The 14,821-nt window shown below is 40.9% G+C and overlaps 1 protein-coding gene across 4 annotated transcripts in view; it reads left to right on the top strand.

Annotated features, from left to right (window-relative positions):
- Positions 1–14,821, top strand: part of Snx31 (sorting nexin 31) — a 61,391-nt gene that overhangs the window by 25,646 nt on the left and 20,924 nt on the right. For all 4 annotated transcript variants that reach the window (XM_046464921.1, XM_046464920.2, XM_046464924.2 and 1 more), the window contains 3 exons: positions 3,233–3,302; positions 7,756–7,848; positions 11,100–11,303. In XM_046464921.1, the coding sequence (XP_046320877.1) occupies positions 3,233–3,302; positions 7,756–7,848; positions 11,100–11,303 (367 nt within the window). The remainder of the gene's footprint in view (positions 1–3,232; positions 3,303–7,755; positions 7,849–11,099; positions 11,304–14,821) is intronic.

Raw genomic sequence — 14,821 nt, 5'->3', positions numbered from 1 at the left:
TATGCCAGGGTTGTATGTACCAGGGCTACTCATGTTTCTAGATCAATAGAATGCAGTGTTCCTCTGCAGAAAATCCTATCGTTCCCCAGAAACAGGGGTCCTCTGGAGAACATCAGACAGACAGTGACAATGAGAAACAGGACATTTACACACCTGCAATCCTATCATCTGTAGCCTCTAGAGTTTATTACCATTGCTACTTAAGTTTGCTTTCTCCCAGCCCCGTTATTCTGCAACCTGAGTGCAGAAGCCTTAAAGAAAGGCATTTCAAAATCTGGGGATAGTAGTTAACTTGACCTTGTGATGCCTTACTAGAGCTCCAGTTTATGGTTTTGAATTTTAGGATATCCCCAGCAAGGATAGAAGTTAATTGCTCAGAAGTATTCTGAGAAATCATCAAAAAACCCTGAGAAACGAATGTCAGTAGAGGGAGCAGAGAGAGAAGAGGGGAGGGGAGGGGAGGGGAGGGGAGGGGGGATAGTAGAGGATAGGAAAGGCAGCAGAATACAACAGACACTAGTATGGCAATATGTAAATCAATGGATGTGTAACTGATGTGATTCTGCAATCTGTATATGGGGTAAAAATGGGAGCTCATAACCCACTTGAATCAAATTGTGAAATATGATATATCAAGAACTATGTAATGTTTTGAACAGCCAACAATAAAAAATTAAAAAAAAAAAAAAGAAACCAAAACTAGTAAAGTGACTTAATAAAAATGTAATTTTCTGAAAAAAAAAAAAAAAAAAAACCCTGAGAAGTAGGTAAGGACTTGGGTCCATCTAAGAGTTAGAGAATAACTGTTTGTAAGCTGCTTACTACAAAGTGGCTGAGCATGGTGGTTCCTGAATCAGAGTTCCTGTACCTAAGTCCCAGCTCTCAGCTTCATAACCTTAGCCAAGTTATTTAAGCTCCTAATCCTCAGTTTCTTTATCTGTAATATGGGAATAATAGTGTTTTCTTCCTAGGATTTTTTTCTTTTTCTTTTTCTTTCTTTCTTTTTTGGTACTGGGTATGAACTCAGAGGCACTCAACCTCTGAGCCACATTCCCATCTCTTTTTTTTTAATTTTAATTTGTTGTATATGACAACAGGTTGTATTACAATTCATATTACATATATGGAGTACAGTTTTTCATATCTCTGATTGTACAAAAGGTAGAGTCACATCCTTCGTGTCTTCATACATGTACTTAGGGTAATGATGACCATCGCATTCCACTGTTTTTCCTACCCCTGTGCCTGCTCCCTTCTCCTCCCTCCCCTTTTTCCCTTTGCCCTATCTAGAGTTCATTTAATCCTCCCATCCCCCATCCCTATTTTATAGTTTATTTAGAGACAGGGTCTCACTGAGTTGCTTAGCACCTAGCTAAGTTGATGAGGCTGGCTTTGAACTCACACACCTGGCCCTCTTAGGATTCTTGTAGAGTGATTATATATGCTCCAAAAGTTTTGGTCATTTTTTTTATCATAATATTGATGATATTGATGATCATAGCAACCATAAAAGTCTTTGGGGCTTAGCTTTTTCACTTGAGATCACAGGAGAGAGGAGGATTCTGTCCCTAACCTTGAGGCTTGAATTAGAAATCAGGCTTTGCCTATGTCTTCATTTAAAAAATAAATCCTAGATGGTAAATGCAAGATAAAATACCTGCCAATCACAAGCCAGCAGCAGGGCTAAGCAGATCATCTGTGACTGTGGAAAGAAGGGAGTTTGCTTCTGTTCCTGGAGCTGAGGATCAGGTCTCCAGATCCTCAGCAGAGAGATCTCCTGGGGGGAGAGCCTGGCAGAGCCTCCCACAATGCCTCCCCCTCTTTCCAGTGGAGGTTTTATCAGGTGGAGGTAGGGAGGCCAGTTCTAAGAGCTGTGTGATTCCAGTAGGTGAGGCCTCTTCTTCCAGTGATGATATAGTTTCTTCCAGACCAGATGGTGCCTGCTCTGTATCCCCCACTGCCTCCAGAGTCCCATCTTAGGATGGGTTTGGGACCTCCATCTTTCTGGTGTGACAGACACTATTCTGTGCTCCACAGGATCCTCTGGGATATGGTAAATAGCTAAATGCAATGTCATTTGTATTTAGCTATTTACCATATGAATGCTTCAGTTCCTTCTCCCCACCCCCCAAATGAAGTTGACCCTCAATCTCCATTTTCATCCCTTTCTGAGTCTGTCAGCCCTGCCAGTCTAGTCACACTGTGCTTCCCAGAACAGTGACTGCTTGCCTCTGCCTTCGGGTTGACTGTAGATCAGTAGATCAGCCAGGGCACGCCCTTCCTGTTTCCGCCCATTCTTAGCATGCTGCTGTGCATACACAGTCCTGAATTTCAGTCTGTTCTGTTGATTCTGGTTCTGATAGACAGAAATGGAGCCCCTGCTATTTGCCACTCATTCTGCCAAGACCCAGGAGGGCACTTCTCAACAGAGGTTGGGGTCTTGACATCTCTTGTCAAGAAAACTTGATCAGAGCAGCAGTCAGGATAAGCTCCATGCTGGCAAAGCACAGAAGATGGGTTGCTAACACAGCCTTGGGGAGGCTTGCAGAAAAAGGGAGATAAGTCAGGGCAGGAGGGCCCTGAGGCATGCTCTGTCAGGGTAGGAGGAGAGCAGAGAAGCTCACTTGGAATGTAGAGTTGGGTATGGGAATGATAAGAGATAGAATGGAAGTGAGGGCAGGGGTGGCCCCATAAAGGACCTCAGAAGTAAACAGAATAAATGACCCAACTCCTACAACTCTGACTGTCAGACAACAGCCACTTGTGTTGGACTATGAGCGTGAGAGTGAAGCAGAAAGCCTGGGAAGGAGCTTCCCTAAGCAGCTCAAGTGAGTAGTGAGGGTGGCCAGGTAGGCAATGGTGGTAGATGTGGGGCAGGTGATCATGCCAGGTGTTGAGGGATGGGAAAGGGAATTCAGGACTGGGTGGCCAAGAGTGAGGCTGAGTGGGACCAGGAATGCAGACCATTTTCCCAAAGCTTTACTATTTTATTTTTTGCATTTTTACTCTCAGAGCTCATCGGGTAAGACTCATAGCATTACAAAAAAAAAAAAAAAAAGAAAAAGAAAATGGAAACAGAAGCGCTGGAGGGAGACAGTGAAGGCTAGGCAAGTGCAGGGGGCAGAGGGGGTGGCTTTGTGATAGAAGGGGGCCACTGCTTTCAAATGCACTTCCTCCCAGGTGTGCCATTAGCCTGTCTTATAAATTCATGTAATGTTCCTAAATTACGTAGGTACATGGATCCAGCCCTTGACTCTGTGCTGATGGACTGCAGAGCAGCCGTAGATCTGCTGTACATGCAGGTGAGAATCCTGTGTATTTAGGCCACTTGGTTTAGAATCATTAAAAAATATATAATGGTTAAGGATTGTATCTCCATACTTAGAATAGACAGATTCAACTACAGTAGAGGTGACTAGGGACTGGGGGAAAAGAGAAGGGAAAGTTACTATTTAACAGGTACAGAATTTTTTGTTGGAGGATAGTGAAAATAATTTCAGTATAGATAGTGGTAACGGTTATACGATATTGTGAATATATACAGTATCACTGAACACTTATGAATGGTGATAAATGTTATGCTGCATAAATTTATCATAATTTTAAAATTTAAAAAGTAGAGCAGTTTAGAAGAGGGAAATAATATTTCAATCTTTATTTTAATAGTCACTCTGTGAATTTGTGGGTGATCCTATCACTAGGCTAATTAGATGAGACTAGAAAGGAAGACCCTGCAAATGTAAGGCCACACATGGTCCCTAAATCTCACTCTACATAACCTGCTGTTCCCTGATCCAGGAGAGGGCACACCTGCTCTAGGGCTGGCTTTATGGGCACATAGCCCGTGCAGTCACACTGGGCCCAGTGCTCAGAAGGCCCTCCTGGGCTTGTTTGATGCTCTGCTGTTGCCATTTTAAAATTCTTAATTACTTTTGAACAAGGGCCTCTGCATTTTCTTTTGTGCTCGGTAAGCCCTGAAAATTATATAGTTGGTCCTGCTTACCTTCACCCCCTAACCCCACAAAAAGTAAATTTAGAGTTCAGTCTCCTTTCCCTTCCCCTGTCTTGTGTGGCAAAGATTCTGCCAGGCAGTGAAATGGTAGCAGATGCTGCCTTTGATGTGCCCTGGGGACCCCCTCCTCAATTCTCTACTGCTTTACTGGCTGTTCCCAGGTGTTCCCAGACACCAGGCCAGCATTCTTGCCTAGCATGCGTGAGGCTCTGGGTTTGATCCCCAGCACCCAAAAAAGAAAAGACAAAAGAAACAGTAAAAGAAGTTAGAAAAAGGTGTGCCCCTTCGCTGAAAGGGGCTAGCCTCTTGTCAGTGCAGTGACTTGATGAGGGGGGTGTGGGCTGATCACTAGTCCCCCAGCACTGTGAGGTCACATGCAGGCACACATGTTCCGGGTCTTCCTGTACCGATTTCAGCTAGCCAGAGTGGAGTAGCCGAGGCCTTCCTTGGACACACATGTGCTCTCCATTTCTCACCATTGTACCTTCTGCAGAGCGTGTGTGATTGAAGCTCTTGAAAACCACGACTTTTGTGATTTTGCTTGATTGTTAAAATTAGGTTCTGCATGAGTCCCCATTAGCCAGTGTTCAGGCCCCATGTGACTGAGTAGAGACGTTTGTCTGGACTTGACTCCCCTATGGTCTGACCATCTGGGAGGGAGGTCCTGTATATGATGCATTTGAGTGATGACTTGTGAACCCATCATCAGGGCCATCTCTTTAGAAAGATAGCCAAACAAAACCAGTTGTCCTGCTTACATTAAAGGACACTTAAATCTCAGTGCTTGAGAATCCTGGGTAATCCCGATGAAGTCTTCAGCCAATACTTCCTGCCGTGGTTGCTGTTTATCTGCATTAATTAGCTATGCCTCCTCTCGGACATTGTACCCTGTGTTCACTGTCCTTAGGGGCTCTAACATCATATTGAATTCATGAAAATGATCGTTCTGGCTCCAATCTGGTACAGTATGCAGGTTCACTTTTGAGGACATTTAGTGACAAAGAGAAAGCCTTGGGGAGGGAGCTGCCTACCCTGTAAGAATTCAGCATCTTGGGTAACAGTACAAGGCTTTGGTGTTGTGGTCAGACCAGGGTTTAACCTAACTCCTGCCACTTATTGACTGGGTCATCTTGAACATCATACCCTCTCTGGACCTCATTTTATCCATCTATAAAATGGTGATAATCATTCCTGTCCCTTAGAATAGTTAGGAAAAAGTCAATGAGAAAACCTAGCTAAAGTAGACTCTCAATAAATGTTATTTTTCTTCTCTTTAAATCTTATATATCTTTCCCCCAATATAAACAGAAGTGCAAAAAAATGTATTCAGCTTTTCATTTTCCTTTTGGAGATAAGGCATACCCAGCCAGGACAAAACACACAGACTTATGTCCAGGCTAAGGTATAAAGGAAGTCCTGGTAAGTGGTGAACAACTGTTGAATGTTTGCTGTATACGGGACATTGGGCAGATGCACTGAGGTGAAAGACACCAGTTCTTCCCTTGAAGGGTTGACAGACTGAGGAACAATGGCAAATGCTTTTCAATCAGGAGACACAGAAGTAGCTCTTGGGTGATGAGGTGCACCTCACACCAGAGCTTCCGGGGCCAGGCTGGCACAAGGGGAAGGGAGCTGGGAGGTGTTCCAGAAGGTCCCTGCAGCACACAGGCAGGTTGCAGTCAATGGACTTTATGGCTTCCATTTTTAAACAAATATTTATTTTTTACTTATAGGTGGATACAATATCTTTATTTTTTATGTTATGTGGTGCTGAGGATCGAACCCAATGCCTCACATATGCTAGGCGAGCGCTGTGCCACTGAGCCACAACCCCAGCCTGGTGGCTTCCACTTTTCACCTGGCTTCAGAGCAATCCTGATGAGCTTCTTCAGGGGGCGGATGTCCTCTAGGCACCTTCTGCCTTTGATCCCGGAGTTGTTCTGCTGGGACCCACCTTGGATTAGGAGATAACTGAGAAACCCACTAGGGCTTTGGAGTTTGAAAACATTTGTGGATGGTGGTGACACAAAACTGAGCAGACGGAGCCCAGTGATACATTCAATTTTAATTTTTTTAACATGCAAACAAATTTTTTTCTTCTTTTAAAAGTTTTACAAATCTAGAAAACCGTACAACAAAATTTAATGTTACCCAAGACCTTAAATGAGCTATGTACTCCCAACTCTTAACTTTTTTTGATGTGTTTATTTCATACATATTTAGTTTACATGCACTTCCACTTCCTTGATTTGTAATGCTCATATGAGATTGTTTTGATAAATATTTATTTTGTTGTTTTACAAAAAATTAGGGTCTATTATTATACTCTTATTTTGTAACCTGATATTCTTCTTTTCATGTATCAATACCTTACTGATTGTCCCCACTTTAAAAATGTTCTATATAATTTTGAATGAGGGAATAACCTATTATTTGCTTAAATGTATGGTCAATTACTTATTTTGGAGCATTTCATAATAGCACCTACCTCGCACAGTGGCCCTAAGGATTACTTTTGTTTTAGAGCAATTAGAACCTTTCCTCATACATAGTGAGCACTATACAAATGTCCCTCAGTATCCACAGGAAATTGATTCCAGGACCCACTACAGATACCAAATTTAAGAATGCTTAAGTCTCTTCAATAAAACATTGTAGTATGTCCATATAATCTACTCACATCCTCTCAAATACTTAAATTTCTAGATTGCATTATTATAATACCTAATGCAGTTAAAATGCTATGTAAATCATAGTTAGATTGTGTTGTTTAAGGAATAATAATGAAGGAAAAATACTAAAAAAAAATGAAGAAAAATAATGAAGTCTAAACATTCAGCATAGGTGCAGTTTTCCCCAAAATGTATTCTATCCATTTTGGTGTAATCAATGGATGTGGAACCCAGGGGTACAGAGGAGACACTGTGTGGGTTTGCCAATTTTAATAAATTAAAAAATTTTTTAAATTATTACAAACAGTAGCAGCAATAATTTTATAAATATTTTCCCCACATCTGTGCTTATGATTTTTACAGGTAGTTTTCTATTTGTATCATCAAATTAGCTCTAGAAAGTTACCAATTAAGCCCATTAGTCCTATATGGAATGTCCAGTTTCCCCAAACCCTAGTCAATTCTGATTGTGTGCTTTAGTCTTTGCCAAATTAAGAGGCAAAAATTTCTTTGATTGCTAGAAAGGCTGAATATATATTTGTTATCTGGAATTCCTTTTGATCAATTGCCAATATATATCTTTTGTTCGTCTTCATGTTGGGGATATTTACATTTTTCCTGTTGCTTTGCATCAATGTTAACTCCATGCCATATACAATGCAGTCATTTCCCCTGGTTTACCATTTGCTTCTCTGTTTTGTTCTTGGTGGGTTTATGGCAGCTATTCATGTTTTCGTGTAATTATATATGATTACTCCTTCATTATGACATTTTGTCTGTATACCTTTAAAAAAATGGTTCTTACCTTAAGATCAGATAAACATACTCACCTTTATTTTTCTGGTTCTTGTGGGGGGGTATTTTTTTTTAACCAAGTGTTGCCTATTGTCCCCAAACTGTTGTACAATCTTTTTCTACCCACTAATTTAAAAAGCAACCTTCCTGTCATGTTAAGTATCTACATAGATCTGCTTGGGACTATTTTTATAGCCCTTCAAACATGAGTATGTTTTTGTCAGATTAATTCATTTCTGCTAAAGTCGGTAAATTGTCAATTTCTGTTGTTTGAAGGCAGTACAGGACATTGAAGAAGAATGTGCCAAACCCACACAGTCCCAGAGGCAGGAATTAGAGGCTTTCCAGAAAGAAAACAATCAAATAAAGGTGAGTCAAAAACTGTACCAAGAGACATCCTTAGAAGGGAGTTCATATTAGAATTGAGCTGTTTCTATAATTTATAAACCCATTAAACACTAAAAGTAAGACTCTCTTAAAAAAAGAGAATACTTTCATTGATTTTTCTGATTATAGAATTAATAAAAGCTTATTGCTTAAAGATTCTAAAAAATACAGACAGTATGTTATGAGTTCTTTGCCAAGTTAATTAATGTAGATCCTCCACATAGTTTTTAACGACTCCAGAGTATTCCTCGTTTTGTGGTTGGGTTATCATTTAGCTAGCCTATTTCTATTATTAGAGTCAGGTTGTTTCTAGCTTTTGCCGCTATAAATCACTTTGGCAGTGAGCATCATGAGGTCCAGGACTGTATGTAATTTATACCTACTCTCTGTGTTCCCAGCACCTGGAACAGGTCTTGGTGAAGCTCTGAGAATACTGCCTCCAACATCTCCACCTTTAGCTGTGTGTTCTGTTATTCCATGGGAACATCTATTTTTAAGCTTATATGACAGCAGTACCCACTCACATACCTCCAGACCTGAGCACGATCCGTGAGCCCAAGGCAGGCTTTAGCAGAAGGCATGGCCTTTACCTCACTGTGCTGTTTTTCCTCATTCTTTAGACTTTGCCTGTGTTTGCAACTGCAGCACTGGTTTGAACAAAATGCCACCAAAATGTAGAGGACTCATTTGTATTTAGGTTCACAAAGAAAGTAATTCCACAAAGGCTCAGATGCTTGGAGATATTTATGGATGGATTGCAAAAAAGGAAAAAAGTAAACAAAAGGAAAGGCACTTACTGCCAGTTTAGCATTTCCCCCTTGGTATTCCACTTCCACTTTGCTAAGACAAAAAACCCTGGGAGTTCAGTTTCTTGTGTATCTGTACATTTTGACAGTACAGCTTCTATTTTGATGGGTAGTACTGCTCCTTTGTTCACAGTTACAAGTTGTGTACACCAAAGCAGTGCATATCAACTCTAACTTCTTATTTCAGCAAAAATACTGTTTTTACTATGTATCTGTGCTCTAGTGGAATGTATATTTGTATTTTTTTCTGCAAAACAAATTTTATCTTCTATGATAAACCTAAAAATGCCATATGATTTGTGATTGTCTTTTACAAACTTTGAATACACAAATTAGATTTTAAAAATTGAGTCATTAATGAAATGAACTTGTTTTCTCTCACAGCCTCTAAGTGTGCTAATCCATAACCAGCATTATTTAAGTGTTTGTAGAGTTCTACTGCTAATGGAACAAACATATTAACAATTTTTGCTTTGCTTTATATACATGTACAGAAAAACTTGGAATTGGAAATGAGTGTGAAATTAACTTAAAGAGTCATTTGATCAGAATCAGGGATAAGCTAACTATGGCTCATGGGCCACTTTTGTATATGAACTTTTATTGGCACCAGTCTTGCTTATTCATTTATATATTATTATCTAAGGCTGCAGTGGCAGAGGTGATAAGATGCTTCACAGACCATATGTCCCTAAAGCCAGAAGTATTTACTATATGGCTCTTTACAGAAGACTTTGCCAGCCCCCTGCTATAAATGGAAATAGACAAACATATCTTCTGCGGCTATATATATGAAATTGTCTTTTTTCAGGTATATTCTTCTTAAAAGAACTAGTTTTTCAAGTAGATAATCCTTCCAGGTTTCTGTCTTCAGGTTTTCATATAGTTGGTGATATCACAGCATTCCTTTATGAATGACAAATGCCAATAAGTATGTTGAGTAAGTTACTTATTTATCATCAATGTCCTTCCAAAATGGAACCTTAGTTTTAATTAAACACTTTCATCTCTTCAAATTCATTGCAGCCAAGAGTTTATTGCAATTTTAAAAAGTGTTTCCAGATAAGACTTATGCCGTATTTCAAGTAAGAAAGTATCTTAGCAAATGCCTGAAACCTTTAGATGGGTTTTACTACTAAGTGATATTTAATGTGATCCAGATGCCTGTCTAAACCACATTAAACTCTCTCTTTTTTTCTGTGACAAAAAGACTCAGTACCATGTCCTCCCACTCTGTAGTTTCTGATATTTTCCACTGACTCAACCAGAGGCTAGGCAGCTGAATGCATCTCTTAAGGTGAAGTATGGGCTGAAGCTGGTCCCCGTGACTGGAAGAGACAGTAGCTTCGAATGCTCGTGCTATCATTGTGAGATCGAGAGTCTGTTGACCCTCTTTGCTTACGTCTTGCCATGTTTTACTTTATGCCACACGTGGTCCTTGAAAGGGAGATGTAAGTTCCCTTGCTTCAGAAAAGGATGGGGAAAGAGCAAGATTGTCATGGGTTGGTAGTCTTTCTAATTTTCCATGTGCTAAACTGAGAATTCTGTTCTCTGTACACACATCTCACACTCCATTAGACCAGGACCAGGGTGACAGCTGTAAAAACAAGGTGGAGGTCACCAAACCCATGTTAGCTCATTTTAACACAATCATTAATAATAATACATGGTTAAAAAACTAAAAATCCTGGATAGATGTTAATGGGACAGGATGCCAGGACTGCAGGTGTGAACCTCTGTTCTGAGGTCAGTTCAGAAGCAGATGAAAAGCTAAACTTTGCAATTAACATAAAAGTGACCCCTTGGCATTTGGACACTGTCCACAACTTGCTTAGGAAAGAGATCTACTTGTGCTCTAACTGGCCATTTCCAAAGTCTCTTTCTCCACGGTCGTATAAAGTAGCCTGAAAAATGACGACTTTTCCTCCTATTTAGATCTCAGGTTAATTTTTATTTTATTTTATTTCTTTTTGTACTGGGGAGTGAATCCAAGGGTGCTCAACCACTAAGCCACATCCCCAATCCTTTTTGTGTTTAATTTAAGAGTCAGGGTCTCACTGAGTTACTTAAGGCCTTGCTAAATTGCCAAGGCTGGCTTTGAACTTGCGATTCTCCTGCCTCAGCCTCCCAAGCTGCTGGAATTATAGGTGTGTGCCACCACGCCCTGCTCAGGTTAGTTTTTAAAAGATACTTTGGGGACACAGTGGTGAATGAGGCAGGAATGAACCCTGCCCTGCAGGACACACCTTGAATTTCCCCAGGGCTTATTGTTAGCACAGAGGGCAAGATGTGGTCCAGAAGAAAAGGTGTTTTTGCTGTGAGCAAATCCAGCCTGCTGTTAGAATGGCAGGAGGTTTTCACATGAGGTTTTCACCTGCTTCAAGTGGTCTTTTGCTTTCTCCTCCCCCTCACCACGTGCCTCCGCAGTTTTTGGAGCTGTCCCAGGAGGTGCGACACTACGGATGCATGCAACTGGACCCATGCACCTGTGACTACCCGGAACCAGGCTGCAGGGCTCTTCTTTCTGTGGGTAATCATGAGATCAGCTGCTGCATAACACTGCCTGACAACCAGACCCAGGATGTCACCTTCCAGATGAGCAGGGTGAAGTGCTGGCAGGTCACTTTCCTTGTGAGTATCTTGGCACCTGGCTTTGCTCATGATTTTACGATCCTGTTGCTCTTGGATGACAGAGTTGGTGCTAGGGAGATGGACTGGCCATTGGATTCTGGTACCTCGTGCAGAGGCATCTAAACCACTTTAAACATCACTTAGAAGTAAAGCCTGTCTAAAGTGGGAATAGGTTCCCCATCTGGTGCAGTTGAGGCAGTAGAGGCACCGATCTTCAACAGCCTTCCCTAGTGCTGGAAAGGTGGCAAGAGTGACAGAAGTGATGAGCACTTTCTATGTGCTCAGTGTGGGCAAGAAACTGGATGCTGACCAGCAGAGCCCTTGGGAAGGAGCCATGGCAGCCTGCTTACATTGCTATCTCCTTGTCAGCAAACCATTCTGATCAGATGTATGGAGTGCCTACTTGGTACCAGGTCCTGTGCTGGCCTCGGCCACATCTGTTACTTAATTAAATTCTAACCAGTACTCAGTGAGCTAACTGGGATTATCATCTTTATGCAGAAGACAAATTGGCAGAAGAGGAGCTTCTAGAGCAATTATAATACCCAGCTGTTAAACCCACGGGACCTGTGGGGACTTTTTAGCTTCCTCATCCTTGACCTCTCTTTGGCTCTTGACACGTCAACCATTTCTTCCTTTTTACAATCTCCTTTTCTTCTGCTCTTGTTGTGGGTCACTTCCTCTGAGCCTTGCTGAAAGGCTCATTTTTTTCTGGGGTTCCATTTCTAGTATTTTTTTCTCTGCAGAAATCAACTACCAGATCCCTGGCGTTTCCCGTGGCCCCCTTCCACCTTCTCCAGATGTCTCAATGACATCATAAACTCAGCCTTTCCCCAGGAGCAGACTTGTCCTTTGCTCTCAAGCCTGTGCTGCTCTTGGGCCTCCTGTGTTCTATGTGATGACAAACGGGGCCTCCACCACCACCCACTCGCTGGCTGCCAACCAGGGATGTCGCCGATGGAGACCTACCCAGCCTGCTCCTTTGCCATCCCTCAAAGATGTCCCTTCTCTCCACCCTCACAGCTTGGTCTCCATATTCCCCACATGGATGGATGGCACAGCATCCTAACCCTTCTCCTTTCCTCACTTTTTCTCCTTTGGAGTCAAAGAAAATACATTATATGATTTCAGTTCTTTTAAAGTTTTGGGAAACTTGTTTTGCAGCCCCCAATTGGATCTATCTTGGTAAATGTTCCTTATGCACTTAGAGTGTCTTTGGCTGTTGGGTGGAATGTTCTATACCTGTCAGTTCCTTTAGGGATTGGCTTTTATTTTTTATTTTTTTCACAGCATAATTCTTTGGAAATCCATCCAAGTTGTTGTATTTATCAATAGTACAATATATGCTTTGTATTACTGAACAATAGTCCATGCTATGGATGTACTAAAGTGCAGTTAACTATCCCTTTGAAGGACTTAGGGTTGTTTTTAGTTTTTAGTTCTTATGAATATAGCTGTTGTAATATTCATGAATCAGCTTTTATCTGAGCTCAAGTCTTCATTTCTCTGGAATAAATGCCCAGGAGTGCAATGGCTGGGTTGATTGTTAATTACATGTTTAGGTTTTAGAAACTGCCAGGCTGCTTTCGAGGGTGGCTGTATCATCTTACATTCCCATCAGCAACAGGAGTGATCCAGTTTCTTTGCATCTTCACCAATATTTGGTGGTATCACTATTTTTTTATTTTAGTCATTCTGGTAGGTATGTAATTATTATGGTTTAGATGTGGTGTCCCCTGAAACCTCATGAGTGAGACAATGCAAGAAGGTTCAGAGGAGAAACGATTGGGTTGTGAAAGTCTTAACCCAATCAGTGAATTAATCCCCTAATCAGGATTAACTGAGTGGAAACTGAAGTAGTAGGGGGTGGCTGGAGGAAGTCGTTCATTGGGGGCATGACTTTGGGGTATATATTTTGTATCTGGAGAGTGGAATGTCTTTCTGTGCTCTCTGATCATCATGTGAGCTGCTTCCCTCTGCCATACTCTTCCTCTATGATGGAGCTGGCTATATATGGACTGAGACCTCTGAAATCAAGAGCCCTTAAATAAACTTCCTCCTCTACAATGGTTCTGGTTGGGTCTTTTAGTTACAGTGAGAAAGCTGACTAAAACAGTAATGGTATCTAATTGTGGTTTTAATTTGCATTTTGCTCATAGCTAATGATATTGAGCGTCTTGCAGGCTTATCTGCCATCTGTTTATCTTCTTCAGTAAAATGCTTCTTAACATTTCTTTTGTCCATTTTCTAATTGGGTTGTTTAATTCTCTTTTCTCTTTCTTTCTTTTTTCTTTTGTGATATTGGAGATGGAACCCAGGGCCTCACCCATGCTAGACAAGTGCTCTACCACTGGGCTCCATGCCAGTCAAAGATTATCTGCTTTTTTAACTGTCGAGGCTTGAGAATGCCTTATGGATTCTAGATGCTAGTCCTTTGCTGGCCATCTGATTTGCAAATGTTTTTCTCTCGCTCTTTCTGTAGTTTTGAAAAACTACATAGCAGGGTCTTTGGTAGAGCAAAAGTTTTTCATATTGGTGAAATGCAATGCATCCATTTTTTTCTTTTATGGATTATGCTTTTGGTTTCAAGCCTAAGACCTCTTTGACAAACCCTAGATCATGAAGCTTTTTTTCTGTTGTTTCTTTTCTTAAAGTTTTATAGTTATAGGTTTTACATAGAAGTCTCTATATAAGTAATTTTGAGTGGGTTTTGGTATAGGGTATGAGACAGATGTCTCCCTTTCTTGCCTCTGGAAGTCGCGTTGCTCCCCGTCTGCTTGTTGACAAGCCCGTCTGTCCTAAATGCAATGGCTTTTGCATCCTTGTCAAAAATTACTAAGGCCCATTTGTGTGGGCCTCCTTCTGAGTTTTCTGTTCTGTTCTGCTGGTCTATGTGTCTGTTCCTCCACCAGAACAACACAATCGTTTTCTTTCCTTTTAACAGTCTTACTAAGATGTAATTTATGTACCATACAATTCATCCACATGAAATATACAATTCGATGGTATTCAGCTTATTCAGAGTTGTGCAGTTATCACCATGGTCATTTCAGAACACTTTTATTGTGTCAAAAAGAAGCCACATACCCTTTAGCTGTCACCACCCTGTGACTAGTTTTTTACTAAGCATAATGTTTCCAAGGTTCATATTTATTATAACATGTATGAGTACCCTATTCTTTTTTTATGAACAAATAATATTTCACTGTATGAATGGCTATACCATGTTTTATTCATCTAGTCATCATCCATTTCTATCTTTTGGCTGTAATGAATTAAGCCGCTATGCACATTTGTGTGCAAGCTTTGGTGGGCATGTGTTTTCATTTCTCTTGAATATAAACCTAGGAGTGGAATTATTGGATCAAATGGTAATTCTGCATTTGACTTTGAGGAACTGCCAACCTGTGGGCCACATTGGTTGTACCATTTTAGTTTCCACTAGCAGTGGTTGAGGGTTCTAATTCCCTCACATTCTTGTCAATACTAATCATTATCTGATGTTTAAAATTATAGCC

The sequence above is a fragment of the Marmota monax genome, unplaced genomic scaffold (assembly GCF_021218885.2).
Source record: "Marmota monax isolate L192 unplaced genomic scaffold, Marmota_monax_Labrador192_F-V1.1 WCK01_AAM20220418_F8-fsc00003, whole genome shotgun sequence".
Lineage (NCBI taxonomy): Eukaryota > Metazoa > Chordata > Mammalia > Rodentia > Sciuridae > Marmota > Marmota monax.
This window is presented reverse-complemented; position numbering and strand designations above follow the sequence as displayed.